This window comes from Acanthaster planci, linkage group LG14, assembly GCF_054643075.1.
Source record: "Acanthaster planci isolate LZ-2023a linkage group LG14, COTS_SCS, whole genome shotgun sequence".
Lineage (NCBI taxonomy): Eukaryota > Metazoa > Echinodermata > Asteroidea > Valvatida > Acanthasteridae > Acanthaster > Acanthaster planci.
The window spans coordinates 5,824,697-5,843,826 of NC_141790.1; the positions used below are offsets into that span (position 1 = coordinate 5,824,697).

A 19,130-nucleotide genomic window follows, 5' to 3' on the forward strand; every position below is an offset into this window, starting at 1 on the left:
TGCATTTGACTGAACACGACAACATGCTCCAGACACTGAATTCAGGCAGTGTGTGACATTGCTTACCTGCATTTGACTGAACACGAGAACATGCTCCAGACACTGAATTCAGGCATTGTGTGACATTGCTTACCTGCATTTGACTGAACACGACAACATGCTCCAGACACTGAATTCAGGCATTGTGTGACATTGCTTACCTGCATTTGACTGAACATGAGAACATGCTCCAGACACTGAATTCAGGCACATCATGACACAGCAACTTTTGATCCAAAATCATAATTCTGTAATTTTTCTTTCAGATATTCAATGAGCTGAAACTTCATCACATTTGTTTTCAGGCACCTTTTTTTTAATTTCAGGTAACTTTGTTCCTTATAAGAACAAAATGCATAAATGACAAATGATGACCTGTACATGTACATGTACCTTTAACCTATTTAGTGCAGACAAAGCAACATGCCACATACTTTATTTCTGAAATAGTGTATGGAATCAGTTGGATACAGTAAGATTATAATAATTAAGAAAAATCAATTAACAGCCAGGACACGTCTCAGGTCCTGGAAGCATTTCTTGCAAGTGTCCTGCAAGATGGTCATTTATGCCCCAGCCAATGGAAAGACTTGTTGGTAGTATTGCTTACAGACCAGAACATAAACTCCCTCAAGTGCGTACTATTCATTCATCCCCTTTAAACAACATGAAGGCATGCATATATGTAGATACATGAGTTTCAACCTTGCCTTTTTCATTGACAACAGCCAGTCTACATGTACAAGGCCACCTGTGGACACATACACATTATGCGCAAATGTAGGCTACCAACGAACAACACAGACTGTGCCACATGTTGGCCACTGTTGCAATATCAATGCGTGTTCGAGTTTGTCACACTGTTTCAATGTACTCTGAGGATTATCTATCATTACAGAATTGTTGCCTGCTATGTAGGGATCCATAATAAAAACTGGAGGGGGCAAATGGCACCTTCTGATTTGCCTTGGATGCCTGTTGTGATATGAAATCCTGAACCGCTATATATAATCACACATTCACAGAATACATGTATATCCATATTTTTCATCATGATGACACTTTCCTGTACAAAAACAAAATTTCTGAGCTTGTTTTTGGAAGAAGTAAAACTTTTTAACCACTAGCTGCCTGGGTTTCCGATACCGTACATGTATGCTTTGTATGCATGGCCGGGGTCTCCGAAATCAGACGAAGGGAACTGGGCCTTGTAACAAAAGACCCTACTCGGGACAAAAGACCAGGCTGCTGGGCATTAACGACATTTTTTCACTCTCAATAGTGGAGATAATCCAGCCTTCTTTTGAAACAGTATACCACAGTTTAGGCCATTTAGTGTGAGTGGATTACCACCGGAGACAAAAGTGCTCCCCCACCACAACGATAAGCTACACAGCACCGCTGCACGCTAATCTGTCCCCTATTGAAAAGGGGTCAGCAGCACACTAAGCCAGGTTTGTGAAAGAAAGTGACATAACACCGCACAATCTGGGCTCTTTTTACAAGGCTGCAGACCTGGCTGAAATACTCGAGTGTCAATAGATTTTGTCTGTAAGATTGGACTAGCAACCAGACAGTCTTTCGTGTGGGTGTAAACGTCCATTAATTGAAATGATGAATTTTTGAAGAATTTTGAAAACTGAAAATCTTGAAAAAGTCCCGATTATGTGCACTGCATTTTTCAAACCACCCGGCAGCAAGTGGTTAAAAACCAACCTGCTGTCATTTACCAACATCATTAAAGGGTAGCTGCAATCAATTTTTTTATGCAAATCTCCAAAATGCACCTGTGTCTCAGTTACAACTTAACTAAAACTTTGTTTTACTATTTTAAAGCCTTTTTATTCCAATGAGTATTTCCATAATCATGAGCAAAGCTGTGGTGTCATCTCAGTAAGAAGCCTCAATGTTTCATTGGTTTGTACCCACAAAAGTCCTGCATTTCTGTAGATTTTCCTGGACTCAGTTTTCTATTCTTTGCTGATTCATTGTTGTTTATGTACATAGCAATAAGGAATCATCAATCCCTCTCAGAAAAGTTTCAGTTACTAAATTCTGGGTTCACAATTTGAACAGAAACACCTACACATTGAACCATGTCTTTCCAAAATTATTCCACAGCAATAGCACCCTCAGTTTTCCAGGAAAGCATGGATAATTTTAGTTGTTTAAAAGCATGTACTTTTCAAATGTATTTGACTACACAGGAAAGTCAATTATTTTTCAAAAATTGAAGGATACCAAGTTGAAAAAAATTTTGTGTACAAGACAACTTTATTGCAGCTACACTTTAAAGTGAAATAACACATATGGCAAAAATGGCCAAGTTAACATGAACAATGTTAAAAAAAAATGGCGGTTGCAGCAGGAGATAGTGCTTCGCTGTCTCCCAGAGCACATGTCATATACATGGAACAACATAGTACCAGTGTGGCTGTTCAGCGTCGTACTTAAAGGCAGGCTGAAACAACACAGTGGAAATGACACTTTCAGTCGTAGGAAAGATCAGCACAATGTACCCCATGGGGTACATCACTCACATATCACACTGAAAATAACTTTGGACCTGGTACATCCATGTTTGTGGTATATCATGTTATTGATTCTTGACCAATTAAAAATAACAATCTATTAACATGGCATTACAATCAATTTTGTAGTTTTTATATTTTTTAAATAATTTTGAGAAAGAAACAGAAGAGAGCAGAGAAATGTACGACTCACCAACAAAGCCTATGAAATAATGGGCATGGTTTGGCTTGCCACCTATCACACCAAGAGACTGACGTAAGGTGAAACATCTCTTCAAGCGTTTGACGTATACTGCATTGATCTCATTCAATCCAAGTCGTAGTGGTATAAATATCAAAACAGGTCTCCATGCTCGTGTGAAAGCAGACTCTGCACGAGCATCACTTTTTGTCTCATGCACAGATTTGTTTGATGGGGGCTGTGTTGATGAGGCATGTCCGCACTGTGTTTCCCTTGACCCACAACAGACTTTTCCTGAAATGGTAAACCAATGTACAGAATAATTTCAATACATGTAGTCATGATATTAAAATGCATATTTCTTTTTAAGTACTGTAAACTGTACAGGTGGCTTCTCTGACTTTCAATGACCAGCAATTTTCATCCCTTGATTATCAAAGTTTCATGTGCATCAGTTCCCCAGACCTACCGGTATCTTCACATATACATGTAAGGCACTGCACTCACACGCACTTTGCAATGCAAGGCACAAGGGCAAACAAAACACTGTTTGCTGAGTAGGAAAAGGGAAATTCTAATGATAAATTTGTACAGCGGCTTACAGTATGGGACATACATGTACACATGGACAAGTAGGAAGGAGGTTTGGAATAAGCACAAGTTGACATCTATGTGTCCTTTGATTGACCATATAAGTTCAACAAGTGAGAGACAGGCCTTCCCAAAATTTCACCTCGAAGCCACACAATAATCATATCAAGACTAAGTTCAAAGGCAGATTCTGCGAAGAATGGATTACAAGGTAAGCACAAATTTTCCAATTATGCCAGGGTTCTTACCTACTACATACAGTGTTCTCCAAATTTGAAAAATTAAGGTTGGTGCTGAGTTTGGGACCAATGCGAGCACGTAGCACGAGCTCTCACAGCATGAGGTCCGGGGCCCGCTTAAGGACCCCAGGAATGTGGTGTGTTCTAAGGCAATTCCTGGCTATTTTCCCTATTTTTTTTGAGCAAAAATTATAAGATTTAAAAAGACTTCCATTTATTCATGCACAGAATTACTAAAAAGAACTTCAATTGAAACATCAGTACCAATGAGTACATGTATATCCTCATTCCACAATTTCAATTATTTTCAACTATTGACTTAGAATGACATGTCATCCAAGGGATCTGGGTTGTAAAAGTATTAAAGTCAAATTTATCCTTCAATTCTTTTAAAAGAAAGTGTTTCTTGTTTGTTAAGGTATTCATACACATCTATCCCTCAATTTTATTCACTTCCAAGTATTGACGAAAACAAAACCTACTTTTAAAAGGATCAGGGGGCAGAAATGTCATGTTAGTTATTGTGAACGTTTTGCCATGACGCGGGCAAAATGTACACCGAAAATAGACCACGGACATGTATGCACTCAACGAACGTAATACACATGTACACGCGTAGCCTACACACACAAACATTGCATGGAATGAGGGGGCATCTACAATCTTGAACAAAATAGTTGGAACTCTTTGTGGGAAGCATGGTGAAAAGATCCCCCTCTCCCCCTTTCAATGTTGCAGTCATTTATTTGACCAAGGTTCGGCCCAGCTTACCCAAATAAGAAACAACATTGACAGGGGGTGAGGAGAGAGGCATGTTCCAATGAGCTTTGTCCAGGATTGTCTCTAAAAAGTCCGCCTAATCCTAATAGGGAGCACGTTCATACCACTCTTTAAATATGCTGCAAGCGCACGGGCAATAACAACAACCGCAACGGTACACCACCTCAACTGAAAAAAGGAGAGTCACTAACATTCTTTTTCTTTTTGTTTTCATGGTTCACCGTTGCAATGTTTCATCTGAAACCCAATCAGAAAGTGAAAAGAGGGCAGACAGAATTGCGTACTCCTCATTGATCCATATAGCCCTTCAAACCGAATCAAAAATTTCATTTGAGAGAGATATGTGCTGAAATTGTATGGTGCACCGTTGACGATGTGCCCAACTTATCCCATTTTCAATGGCCAACTTTCCTCTTGTTGCCGATACCTACATGTACGAGCAGCAATCCAATTAGTGGACCCTTCCACTGAAAAATCCCATACCAATGGGTGATCATATCCCATAGCTGTTGTATAACTAAATATTAATAAACTATGTATTAACATATACTTTCTTTTTTTGGGGGGGGATTATGCTCTTGACAGGGCATACTACCACACCTTGCGTATTATAGTCATTATGTATTCCACTAGATAACCATCAAATGCTGACAGCATCACATGGCAGTGCCAAAAACAGTAATGCAGCAAACCCCCGCCCTTCCAGGTAATACAGACCCACACTCATGACACACGAATACGATGATACAATAAAATAGCTGAGATCAGACTAATACTGGTTGTCAATATCATGTGGGGCGATGTTCAAACGTATGTTGATTCGAGCATCAGGTTGCCTCGTGTTGCAAACTGGTACTGGTAGGCCAAAATTGTCGGGGAGTCTCGAGGTTTGGATCGAAAGTGAAGCGGTGGTTATTGTTTCTAAATTAATTCTGTTATAAATGTATACCATAGAGCCAAAAAATGTAAACACGGCAGCATGTTTTTTAAGCTTGGCGGCGATTTCTAAGCATGGCAGGCACCCCAGAAAGCATGGCAGGGCGCCAAGTCTTTCCTACATGTTGGAGAACACTGTACATAACTTAAATTATATGAGGCTGAGGAGGAGAGACTCACCATGTCTTATTGTATCTCTTAATATGGTTTGTCCCACACATGGTTGATTCCTTCATGCATAAAAATCTAAATAACCCTTGCAGGGTATACATGTACATCTCCCAGAAACCACTGAAGCTATTCTTTGTAGTTCTTAGGCATCTTTTGAGTATGAGAAAGTAAGACAAACTTCGTCATGAAAACTTGTTGGGTATATTTCATAGCTAAACCGAAGATAAGACTGCTCTTCCATATTCCACTGAACATGGGACATTTTGTTAATAGAATTTTGGAAAGGGAATTGTTTGGGGTCTGCTGGATACTGAGCCAAGAAAACACCTGGCACTGGCCTATGAGCTGAGGGGCATTTAGACTGGCTGGCAAGTGTAAGTTCAAATACTCTCCTGGACTTCTTCGTGTGACGCAAGTCCAGAGTGGTTAGTAACGCAAGTCAAGCAATGTTACTGAGCATGCTCCACGTCAAACGTGCACGACTACCAAAGGACTGTCAATTTCATTTCAAAACGTATCCTCTTTTGTTTCTGCTCGGAGCGGATGCACACAAGTTCTTAAATGTACTTAACAATGCAAAAAAACATTGTACACCACAAAGCTGTTTACTTTTTACCACTTTTTATATTATGTGAAGAGGAAAAACAAATCAAAGGTAAATTTGCTGACTGCTTTTCTGGGCCATGGAAAACAGACACTTTTATTTCAAGACAAGACATTGTCTATAAAACAACTACTTTATTGCAATTTATACAAGTAGCTTCATTTTTTCATTATATCTGCACTGTTGATATATCGATTGCAATGTCAAAAGGATATCGTTCATATCGATATCATAGCAAAATCAGGTATTAACACTACATTGATGGACCTTATTTTACACTAAGCCTCATGCTTGATGGGAGTGAGTCAATGTAATAAAGAATTTTCTAAACATCCCAAGTAACATGTTCAAGTACATGTACATGTACTTGAACATATGCCCCTTTGAGATCAATGGAACAAAAAAAATACCTCCTGAAGTAGGTCAACCTTATACTTAATTTTCCCTTCAATTTTGAAAAGCTGATACATAACAAAATTATTTTTAAAAAAGGTTTATCACAGGGCAGAGCTCTTCTGAGTTTTTGGGAATCAAAACCAAAGACATAGTAAGCTGTCAGATCACTGGTTCTTCCCAAGTGACTTCCCCTTTCATTACTATTTTTTCAACGTTCCTCTGAACGATCTCAACTTGAGCTTAAAAATTTATTGCTGCTACCGCTCCTTGATTGAAACAGAATGTCAACAAACTCTATTTTGTTTCTAACAAACAACAGAAGTATCCAACCATTTGTTGTAGGGATTGCTAGTTACAAACAAAATGTTGAAGATAACAAGTCTGAAGAGGAACACATGTGCCTGTATCTATTTTTTCGGATCAAGCGTATATGTACTTCAGTCTGATTGGATTTTGCTATGACTTGATGTAGATTTATATATACATACTCTCCAGAGTGCCCTTGAAAGAGATTATTGCCCCAAAACTTCCCGTTTACAGCAGAATGATGAGGAGAAACCTATTTACCTATATGACCCCAGAGTAGTTGTGGCATTCCTGGTCATTTTAGCTACCAATTTACTTGCTCTCTCCGTAGCCTCCATTTCTTTGACTAAATTTCCACCAAAAAGTTGGCTCATCAATGACAAATTTCCTTTGCGGCTGTCAAATCCTTTGTCAAGCAGCCCATCTAAGGAATACTGTCTTGAAAGGGACTCTGACTTGCAGACCCAAGCAGTACAAGTTAGGAGGTGATGTGATTTTTAACCATACTGGTATCAACAATCTCTGCTTTGTTGATACCAGTCAGTGATGCAAATTGAACAAGGTGGCCCTCTTTCCAGTTCAACTGCAGGAGGCTCACCAGCCAGAGGTGGGGCTGGTGTGTTCTGCACTCATTTAACCCAAGGCAAGGTTGACGAGGCCAATGAAGCCATGGATGAAGGTTTCACAGGATCAAGCATGTCTTTAGTTTGCTTCTTGATGACTTTCCCTTCCTTAGTTGACATACTGAAGTAATTATGAGTGAAATCGAACTGGTAGTTAGCTGAGAAGAGAAGGAACACATGTAAATGAAGCCATAGAGTGTACATACGTGTGCGCAAAACTGTACCACAAAAAAAAAGAAAAAAAAAGACATGCTTCAGAGGTTCCTTGAGGTTTAAACCCTGAATGCTGGGGCTAATTTGCATTTTAATACATGAAGGAATCAATCATTTCTTCCAATGGCAGTGCAAACCACATTATTCAAGACAATAACATACAGTGAGACTTTACAAGGACAAAACATGATTTCCTTGCTTTACTGTCAAGGAGACAGTGGTAACCGTAATCACTGAAAGCAGGGGTGGATCCATAACCGATTGTTGGGAGGGAGGGCCAATTTTTTTTTTTGGGTGGGAGAAATTTGGGAATTTCTACACGTAACCTTTCCTGCTCTTCCTGAGGGGTGAGGAATAATTGTTATTATTTTTTACAAGTATCTGCGAGGAAAGGGAATAGTATATTCTGCAAAATTACGTTTCATTTTTGTTGCAAAACTGAAACTACCCCTCTTTTTTTGGAGGGGGGATGACCCAGTTGACACACCTGAATCCTTGAATGGCAGAGCAGTCTTTACTGTAGTTGTAACTCAGTTTTGTTTTGTTTTAAAAACAAGTGCTATGCCACCCTTTTCGATATAATATTTTCATACAGAATGGTGTAACACAAACCATTATCATATACAAGTTGCAAATAATAAAGTCATTAAACATGACTTTATTACCACACAGAAGTTCCTTCAAACATAAGCACCTACATAATTTCTATTCATTATGTACATGGCAAATATGTGTCCCATTTTGAAAATGAAAACTTGTTTATTCTGATTACAATGTAAGAAACAATGCCGCTATAATAAACACCACTATTACCCTGCTAACAGTCAGTTATAGCAACCATTCTCCTTGGTCTCACATTTTCCTTTTTTTGGAGGTTTGTTATTATAAAAATACATGATTTGAAGAGACCATAACTTGTTCTTTTACATGAAATAGTGCTTGAGTTTCCTCCCCCACATTAGTGTGGGTAGGGTCTCCTAGTGATACTTACCCTTGTCCAGCCTACATATGCAAATTTGCCAAGTGCCTATTATAATTCGCTGAAAAGACTTGATTATGCATGCTGCCCCCTAACTCCCCACAATGCAATGTGGTCCCGCCGCCATGTTCGTCCTTTTTATCGAAGTGGAGAATTTCCCCGGAGCCAAAGTGGGGAAGGACGGGCGGAAGCGGCTGGACAGGGGAAAGTATCACTAGGAGACCCGACCCACACGGAGAGGAGTCTCCTGCGTTCACTTACCCCTGTCCAGCCTACATATGGGGAGTAACACCGTACCCTGGAGGAGGGTTGGCGACGGGAGAGCAATTACAAGAGAGTATAGGCGGGCACTACTCAACCGAACACTCACTATTCTAGAATTCGTCTCACTCCGCAGGACATCCTTCAGGTAGCACTCGGTGAAGGTGGAAGGAGATTTCCAACAAGCCACTTGGCAAATGTCTGCCAAGGCGACACCTCTGAAGAACAACCAGGATGCAGAGGCGACCAGAACATCATGGGCTCTGATGTGAGATCGAGTCGTCTCGTCATGTCGAGTTGGCCAGTCTGGATTTGCAAAGATGATAGCCGAGACCGTCCAATGAGCTATGGTGTCCTTCGCCGCTGGATGAAAGGGTTTCATGGTTGTGATGAAAAGTCTGGAACCAGTCTCACGGCGACGCTTGGTCCTCGTGAGATACCACTTGAGGGTATGAACAAGACACCATTTCTTGTCGGAGGTTATGTCGGGGACAAAAATGTCCGGAGGCCAGAAGACAGGCGTCTGGTTCTTTGTTAGGAATGCGATGGCTGGGATAAGACGAACTCTGTGCGGCTCCCAACGTATGTGACCTTCAGCAGTTAACAGGGCATGCAGTTCACTGCCACGTCTGGAGGTAACGACTGCCAGGAGGAATGCCACCTTGATGCTAAGATGGAGATCAGATGCATCGGACAGCGGTTCGAAAGGGGGGACCGGTGAGAATGCGCAAAACGTTGCCAAGGTACCAAGAAAGAACAAGGCGTTTGACGTGAGAACGCTCAACAAACATTCCCTAAAGTAGATGGTGGATGGCAGTGTTTTCAGAAATTGTTGATCCGTTGTTGAATCCCGAATGAACAGCTGCCAGGGCCGACCGGAAGTTGCGGAGAGTAGCAATCTGGAGGCCCGAATGAAAGAGATACGTGAAAAAGTCTGCAACTGAGCTTACAGAAGCTTCAGTTGGAGAAACATCGTGGTCATTACACCATCTAGCAAAATGTTGTATTCGACTGTTGTAAATTTTGCGTGTGGAGAGTCGTCGGCCCCGATCGCCATGGACGCAGCATCTGCAGAAAGGCCTGACACTCTAAAAGACCGTTGGACAGTGTCCAACACGTCAAGTGAAGATCGCTCGGTGCTGGATGGAGGATTCCTGACCTGGGTTGACAAATATCCTCCCTGTGTGGAAGGATCTGTGGTCGACGAACCAGGAGCCTTGTGAGCCTTGCGAACCACGATTGTTGAGGCCAGCATTGAGGGCGATGAGAAGAACCCAGCATGGTTCTTGTTCTATCTAGAATAAGACTAGGGGAATGAGGGATATTGGAGGAAAGGTGTACGCCAGAAGGTCGGATCAATTCACATGAAGAGCATGTGTCACAAAAGGTCAGAAGATGGGTATTGTCAGCCGATGCAAAGAGGTCGACGTGGGGGCACTCTATCTCTGTGAAGATTTGGGTGACTACGCTCGGATTTAGAGTCCACTCCGTAGGGTGGACAGCGCCCTGAGAGAGAGCGTCTGCTATGTTGTTGGACATTCCCAGTATGTGAACAGCCTGGAGAGTGATGCCGTGATCGATCACCCACATGAAGATCTTCCATGTGAGGAAGCATAGCTGGGGGAGCAAGTACTGCCTTGGTGGTTTATGTATGCTACCACTGTGGAGTTGTCGCTCTGGATTTGAACCGAGAGACTCACTAAGTGCCGCTGGAAGTGACGAAGGGCGTTGAATACTGCCTGAAGTTCCAGCAGGTTGATGTGTTTGTTGCGGAAGGAAGAGTCCAAAAACTCTGGATGCATGAAGTGGAGGAAGGGAGGCCCCCCATCGAGGTGGCCCAGCACAGAACAGGTAGAGAGGATAGGATCACACTCAGAGTCTCCATTTGAAACCGCCTTGGCCTGATGAACTTGTTTAGCGGTTTCAGGTTGATTATTGGTCGTTATTTTCCTGGGTCTTTTTCGGGTGCGAGGAAAAAGGACGAAAGGAAGCCGGTGAATAGCTGGTTCCCATACACCAGTGTGATGGCTCGTTTGCATGACAACGCTGCAATATACTCTTCCACAGCCAGGCTTTTGAGTTTGTCGTAGGGAGGAGTGGAGCGGAAGACCATCCCGGACGGCAGGGAGCTCGTAAACTCGAGGGAGTAGCCGTGAGCAATGACGGAGAGGACCTAGCTGTCTGCGGTGATTTCGCGGCCGCCGACGGGTTCGGGGGCCGCCAAAGGCAAAACAGAAGAAGTCATGGACACTGTCCCCTGATAGGACTGGGGGCAGGGTGTGAAGAACCACGGCCGGGAGGGCGCGGCTGAAAACTTCTGGGAGCTGATGTAGGAGAAGCTCGCTGTGGGGCCGATGACCGAGTAGCCACCCAGAGTGGATGGCTAAAGGGGTGAGCAGCCAGTGGGGGCAGAAAAGAACCACAAGAAAACAAAGCATGCAAGAAACGAAATAAGAAAATAAGCACTCTTACCAATAGACAAGAAAACACTCTTTATTTCATAAAAGGAATCAAGTCAATTCAATAGCACGAAAGGTACGGAACTTGAGAATTAGAGGAGTCTAACTATAGGCGCTGAGAAAAGAAGGACGAACATGGCGGCGGGACCGCAGCGCATTGTGGTGGGTCAGGGGGCAGCATGCATAATCAGATCTTTTCAGCGAATTGTAAAAGGCACATGGGAAATTTGCATACGTAGGCTGGGCAGGGGTATGTGAACGCAGGAGACTGTAAAAAAATTGTTCTGAAACCCAACCCTTGATAGTGACTGACAAAACTCCAGTAGTTGTATCAGAGTTCAAGTTTCACGACTGTCATATCGAGATTTTCCTGTTTCAAGGATCCATTACATCATGAGAACTCTTATGAATGAACTTCTGTGAAAGTAACTGCCCCAAATGTGAATATTTATGAAAAAAATCCCGAATTTTTGAAGCCCTTCTTTGGCAGGTCATTACTCATGATTATATATTTGTTTTTACCTGGCTGCAAAAGTGAGACAAGTGTACAACGGTATTTCAATTTTACAACGGCCAAAACAGCAGTGCACCAAATGCAGAACCAGAACACGAGCCTACTTGTACATGTGTGTGTGTATGGAAAAATCAGCACATGGGATAAATGGGTACGTTGTGGCAATGTGCTCATTTATCCGGTACATTCTTCCCAAAGAGCTACATGTATAATAAAAACTAGAGTGCTGACTCATGCACAAAATATTCTAATCTAGACCTGAATGTAAATAAGTCAAAGGAAGTTATTGCTGACTTCAGAAGACCCAACCTAGTATTGTTCCCTTAGTCATTAATGGTTCAGAATTTGAAAGAGTACATATTTCAAATTTCTTGGTATTAAAAATCTCTACAGAACTAAAATGGGATTTCAATATGGATTGCTTCATCAGGAAAGCTTGACAAAGACAATTTTCTCTAGATGGTTGAAGACTTTCCATGTCAGCCAAAGACTGTTATTGAAGTTCTACAAGTCAGTGATTGAGAGTGTCTTGACACAGTCAATCACTGTCTAGTGGGACAATGCTACCATTGATGACAAGAAGTTTCTCAGTCGGATCATTTGCACTGCAAGTAAGACATTTGGATGCCAACTTCCATCACTAAACGATTTGTGCCACTCTCGAGCTAACACAAGAGTTCAGTCCATTGTAGATGATAAGTTTCATCCAGCTCATAATCTCTTTCAGCCTATGTGGTCAGGTAACCGGTATTGTTCAATAAAATGCAGAGTTTTTATCCAACAGCAATCCGCATCCTTAATTACATGCACAAATTTTTTTAAAAGAATACGTCAACAAATGCGATATGCAAACAACCTGAATGCACAGTTAGTGAGTATTTCATTTTGCTTGATGCCAAAATAGGCAAACGCACGTGCGTTTGCATTGCTCATGAACTTGCTGTGAGTTTTTGTCTTGATCGGATTTTATCAGTACCCTACAAGTCTGTATGTGCATGACAGCTGCTGCTCTAGAGCTGTCAACTCATAATAACACTGACTCCTTAATTTAGCTGAACTTATTCATCGAAAGACACCCTTCGGAAGACATGCATATAAAATCTGATGACATTGCTCTAATGTATGGGAAACATTTGATACGAAAAATAATTATAATAATTATAAAATTATCAGCTACGGATGTAAATAAACAAGTGCCATTGCTCTATACATGAGCCTCTTGTTCAAAAGACACGCTGACATTTGTGTATGTTATACTTGAGTATTGCATTTAGGATACATTATTTGATATTCATTCTATCTGATAGTATAACTTTAATACTGTAAGCTAATATTAAAGTTGATCAAATCTCAAAATATTGAGGGTCTGACATTTCAATCCTAACAGAATCTTTCTCCATGGCAAAACGACAAGTGGACAGGACAAACAAGCAAAAACAGAGAATCAACCAAGCATGGATGGACCTTTCCTTTTGTCCTCTTGCATTTATCCATGCTTGGTTGATTCCCTGTTTGCTTGTTTGTCCTGTCCACTTGTTATTTCGCCTTTGATAAATATCCTGCTGGGGTTGAAAAGTCAGGCCCTCAATATTTTCAGATCTGTGTTTTAGGTCATTGTAGTCAGCGAGCAGTTTGCAGCAGTTTTGTACTACATATCTAGGTTGATCAAGTTACAATACGTTGCATGGTGGCACATGAGGGCGTACTGCGATTGATCAATTTTTAGTGAATGGCTAACTGGCGTTAGGGAAATAATGCTGTAGTAGGTCATTCAGGTACATGTTAGTTGAACGTAGTAAACTACTGAAAAAAAAATAAAAAAGCATGTGCATATCTAGAAGAATGACAAGTTTAGGATAGCTATTGACACAGCATGACCACCTGAGTATTTGTTTGCTCAGTAGCTTTCGTCCACCTCTTGGGAAGAAGCACTTGTAAGAGGTACATGTACTACTTTCTTCTTACAGGTGCTTTTTCCCATTGTTATTCTAACTATACTTTTATTTTGTAACTCAGCCTCTCGGATTATCACCGTGAGTAGGTTTTGAACCGCATGCTTTAATGCTTAATAGCAGTTAAGATGTTTATATCTTGCTCTACCTTGATCATCTATTTTTCACCTATGAGTAGCTTTTATATTATGTCAATATTCCTTTTGGTCACTTTTGTTACTGTCTAATCATCTAGTGTACTCGAAAAATTATATCAGTGTGAACCAGTGTAACCAAACTGCATGTCCCAAGCAATTTTTACCATTAATACCAACATTTAAACTTGATTTCAGTTTGCAATATGACTTTAAAGTGAGTACAACTCTAAGGGTGAAATATGGAAAGATAAGAACAGATGCCAACATTCAACAAAATGCAAGGCTTTCCAGGTATTTTTTAACTTAATTTTTCTCAACGTCGAAGTTTTGGCCAAGAGTCCTCTCATTCATGCAATCATGTGGCAGGCTGTCACCAAACATGGACTATACCAAACAACTGATAGATTGAACATATTTTTGGTGGACCCCATCATGTTTGTTACAGCGGCATTATTTCAAGTGTGAAAGGCTTGGAGAGCAGGTACAGACAGGAGCATTTTAAGGGTTACATAAAGTACCTTAACATTAGACATAACTCTAGCTGTCTACTCATTTGCTAACTTACTTATATCTTCTTGCACCACAGTGTTATCGAGGGCTACATGTACTGCCATATTGCTCCAACTGTCAAAGGCAACCAGCTTGCGTAACACTTGAGCAACAGTATTAGGTCCAAACCACATACCGACCGACTTGCCTTCACCAACACCCATTTGTGCTGAAAAAGAAATGAAGAAAAGTTGTTGCTCATGTTAATCTGAAAACCATTCACAGGGAAGCCAAGTAGGATATTTTAGAGCAATAATTTGTCGGATATGGTTGATTCTAGGGAGGAAACAGAATAATGACATATCTACTCTACTGTCATTGTACATTGTAGGATTTCATTAGTGTAGCTACAGGTAATTGGCAGGGCAATTCTCACCTAAAGTGAGCCTCTCATTTTCAGCTATTGTGGGGAAGATTTTGCCGGGTGCCAATGTGGGGTTGACTTGGGTGATAAACAATGGTGGAATCAATTTCAAAGTTGGAGGGGGGACCGGTTGTGAGACTATTAATTGTGAGCCATTAGTAGAACGATCCATTAACCACTTCCTGCCGAGGCAGTTATCAATGTTGATGATGTTTGGCGGGGATATTTATCTTTTTTTTTCTGTTTTCAGGATTCTTTAAAAATTCCTATCTTCATTTACTGGACACTTACAAACATGTGAAGGACTGTCTGTTGTGCACTCTAGCCTGACAGACAAAATCTATTGATGCCTGAGTATTTTAGCCAGGCCTGCAGCATTGTAAAAAGAGCCCAGATTGTGCGGTGTTATAGAACTTTCTTTTGTCCACGAACCTAGCTCAGTGTGCTGCTGACCTCTTTTCAACGGAGGCCAGATTAGCATGCAGTGGGGCTGTGTGGCTCATCGCTGCAGTGGTGGACACCAGACATTCCTTCACGTGTTTGTAAGTGTCCAGTAAATGAAGATAGGAATTTTTAAAGAATTTTGAAAACAGAAAAAAATGATAATTATCCTGGACCAGCATCATCAACATTGATAACTGCCCCTGGCAGCAAGTTGTTAAGTGATGAAATAAACAACTGACTAAAATTACGGTTTGCAAGACCAGTGTTTCCCCCCAAAGCGTTATAGCGTAGCGGCACCGCTACGCTTTAAAATTGAGTGCTACATTTAAAATGTTGCCATTAAATTACCTTCAACACTTGCTACAAAAATATTTAATGATCCAAACACGATACTGTAACTGACGATCGCGCAGCACGGGCGGCCAGCTGGACACACAAGGATGCACATGTGCATGTACACGTACATTAACTGTACATGGCACGTAATTCTTTAGGAAGAGCAAAAGCAAGTGAATTTTGTGATGTAAACAATAGACACAAAACAGGTCTTCTAGTGTTTATACTGACAAATTCACTTCGAAACATGCTTCGTGCTCAATTTCACGGAAAGTACAATTGGTCCTAAACTTGTTTTTTCTTTTTCATGACGGTCTACTGACTCGTTGGTGCGCCGGACAATATACTATATCACAAGAATCCGCTGCAGTATACAAAACGATGCATATTGTAAAAAGTGTTGCTTGTGCGCACGTGCTTGAACTTTTTGCAAATTCAAAGATGTTACGTCCAATCACCCTCGTTTTTCCTGACAAAAAAGCAAAAATTTTCGGGACAAAACGCTGAAACTATCGATGGTGGAAGTCAAGAGGATAACTTTGCCAGCCTCTATGCAAAGTATTTTGTATGTCTGTGCCTTATTTATCATCGAGATAAAAATACACTTTCAGACTTGACTATTACCATGAATCACCATGGACAATAGAATTGTGTAAAATAATTAAAGGGCTAATGAAATAGGATTTGTATTGCTTTTAACCATGTAAGAGTCTCAACCCACTGTAACTTCAACAATTGTTCATGACAGATACGAGCTTTAATGACAACTGTTGTTTTTATGTTAATGAGAATTTTTATTTTCATTTGCAATCTGTGAGTGAAAACCCCCACTCAGCCTTTTCCTCACCCAGACTCACTAAACTTTAAGAAATTCCGGGGGAAACACTGAAGACCATGGGTTTTAGTTGAACAGTGTTGGTAGGGCACAAGGATATCGTTACTCAGATTGGTTGGGCTGTGTTGAGAGTGGTCCACCATGTTATGTGTGGAGGGTTATTATGGAGCCAGGACGACCTGCATTTAGGTGACAACTTCAGCTACTCTTTTATTTCCAACTTGAGCTCTGAGAACTATCCGAAAGGAGTGACTGACTAGCGCCCTCTATGGTCTGGTATCTTACACACCACGGTAATGGGTTTTAGTTGAACAGTGTTGGTAGGGCACAAGGATATCGTTACTCAGATTGGTTGGGCTGTGTTGAGAGTGGTCCACCACGGTAATGGGACAAGCTGGACGGGGCCAGTGGTGTGTTTACCGAGCGGTAGTACTGTTCAAACTAGAATGTGATTGCAATAACAGGATGGAAGCACTACATCATTTGCTCAACATAGACAGGAAGGAGCAGGGCTAGCCAGAAGAACTAGTGCGGTGCATGACACAGATGTGTCTGTCTCAAGCATCGGTTGGGAAGTAATGGTGCCGGGCCACTTCAAAGCTACATCAACTCCATACATGTATACTAACATCACGGGCTAGTTTAGACCACATTACATTCAAGCTAAGCTGGCTGGATGTTCAGATAGCTAACCACGCACTTCACGATGGAAACAATATCAATCTACTCAAGTATACAAGTACAGAAGGACCTCTGCACTATGTTTGGTTTTGCATCATACAAGGTTTTGGTCTGCTGTACCTGACCATTGAGCTGAGGATATTTAGGCGTGAGGTCAAAATACAAATGCTTTTGAAAGCATCCAACGCTTTGTAAACGGTAAGCCTCACGGACGGTCAACATCGAACAGACGAATGCTTCAGCGAGGCTGGCCAAACCGTTGCGGTCGAGTACACCTTGCACTCTGCAGCTTCCAGTAAACAATGGACAGCTCATCGCATTACGGCATCATAGACTTCTGCGGTCTGGTGGATTGGTCATAACAATAGCTCTTTACTTTGCAGCTCCACAGGAGGATTTAGATCGGCAGACTGTTTTAAACATCCTGATAAAACACCTGTATTGAGTAGTTGTGTTGCGCTGTCAGTTTCCAGACCCAGTCTTTTCAGGTCTCAATACCCTGTAATCTTGATATTTTGTCTCAGTATCGTGAGTTAAATACACACTTAACTGTATACCTGCAGAATCGAATATACTAACTCGAAATACTATTTACCTGAATCATACACGACGTAGTGTTCTGTTCGCCAACATGTAGTTACAGATAAAACCTCTTTTTTTTTTGCCCGTGTGCACAAGCTGGGACTCAGCATTGCGCGCTCGCAGGTTTTCATGTGTAGGATCGAGGAAGACACATACGCGAACTACGCGCTTTCTACTTCGAAGCTGCACCTGCACGATTTAAGGATACAAGTACATGTTTTTTCTTGAAGTCAATAGTACATGCGTGCACGTTGCAATATGTTTTGTACGTACGATTCTTTTGTACTCGTTGAATACTTTGTGGCTGCACAAAATTCTTGTTGGAAAAACAAACATGTGGGGTTTTATACTTATCTCTGGTGTTTGACTTTACCTATTAAACTTAAATGCACAGTAAATTAAAACAATGAACACAATTTAATCTAGTGCTGCCGATGAACCACCGAACCGAGGCAAAAATCATCAAACAAGGCACTTTCGAATCGAGCAAATCTGTTCGGTTTGGATGTACGGGTTTAATAAGGCATTTTATTGATGGCACGCGGGAAAACATACAAAAATACAAGAAAACTTAATAAAAAACAAACATAACGAAAAATGGATAACGAGTTGTACAGCGTGCTCCACACCTGCGTGAACATACTAAAACTTACAATGGCCCGTATCATGAGATGGTTGTAAAAAGCATGTGGTGAGAATCACTCAGAAATCAACCAAGAACACGCAACGTACGGCATTGTCGCTGCATAACATTTCTAAATTCTCACTACATCCAATCGTGCTCATGTATATTCAGATTTATTATTTTATTTGCCAATCTACGATAGACACGCCCTTACGTTCCATATTAAGGTAATGACGTTCCATATTAGGCCAATGGTCTCATAAATGGAGTGCAAAATGAATTTTGGTTGGATGCCAATCACAGTCGGACTCGCGCTCGATCCAAGGCATCCCTAGATGAAAATTTTGCCAAGCGGTTTGGTGCATGTTTATAAAAAAAAAAGGTTTTCAAATCAAAGTTGCTCGCGGATCAGGAGAGATAGCAGATTCATAATTTTACACGTAGAAATACTTTATAGGCCTTTGCAGCACGATCGTAGCGAGCCTTTCATGTCTCAGTGTGCATTGTACTTGTACATGTGTGTACATGTCCGAACCCAACCGATCCGAAGTTCGGCAAAAAATGTCCAAGTCCTGTCTAAACCGAACACATACTTGCAGCACTATTTAATGCGGAGTTTGACTTTTTTTTATTACCTTCAAAGAATATGGTACACGGGACAGAAGTTCCAAATAAATTCATATTGCATCTACGTGAATATTTCCTTTCATAGACGATAGATTAGGCTGTAAAATGAGGCAACCGTGTTTGGCATTCCCCGTCATATGAACGCATCTATTTTCCAGTCTAAAAAACGCTTAAA

General features: G+C 41.1%; 1 protein-coding gene across 9 annotated transcripts in view; it reads right to left on the reverse strand.

Moving 5' to 3' along the window:
• Window positions 1–19,130, reverse strand: part of LOC110975735 (cysteine protease ATG4A-like) — a 105,179-nt gene that overhangs the window by 45,735 nt on the left and 40,314 nt on the right. For 8 of the 9 annotated variants that reach the window (XR_015427628.1, XR_015427627.1, XR_015427626.1 and 5 more), the window contains 2 exons: window positions 14,478–14,630; window positions 2,764–3,045 (listed from right to left, as the gene is read on the reverse strand). Coding sequence is in view for 2 of the 9 variants with exons in the window: in XM_087145516.1 (XP_087001642.1) it covers window positions 2,764–3,045; window positions 14,478–14,630 (435 nt within the window). In the remaining 7 variants the exon portion in view is untranslated. The remainder of the gene's footprint in view (window positions 1–2,763; window positions 3,046–14,477; window positions 14,631–19,130) is intronic. The other variant, XR_015427631.1, reaches the window with a different exon arrangement.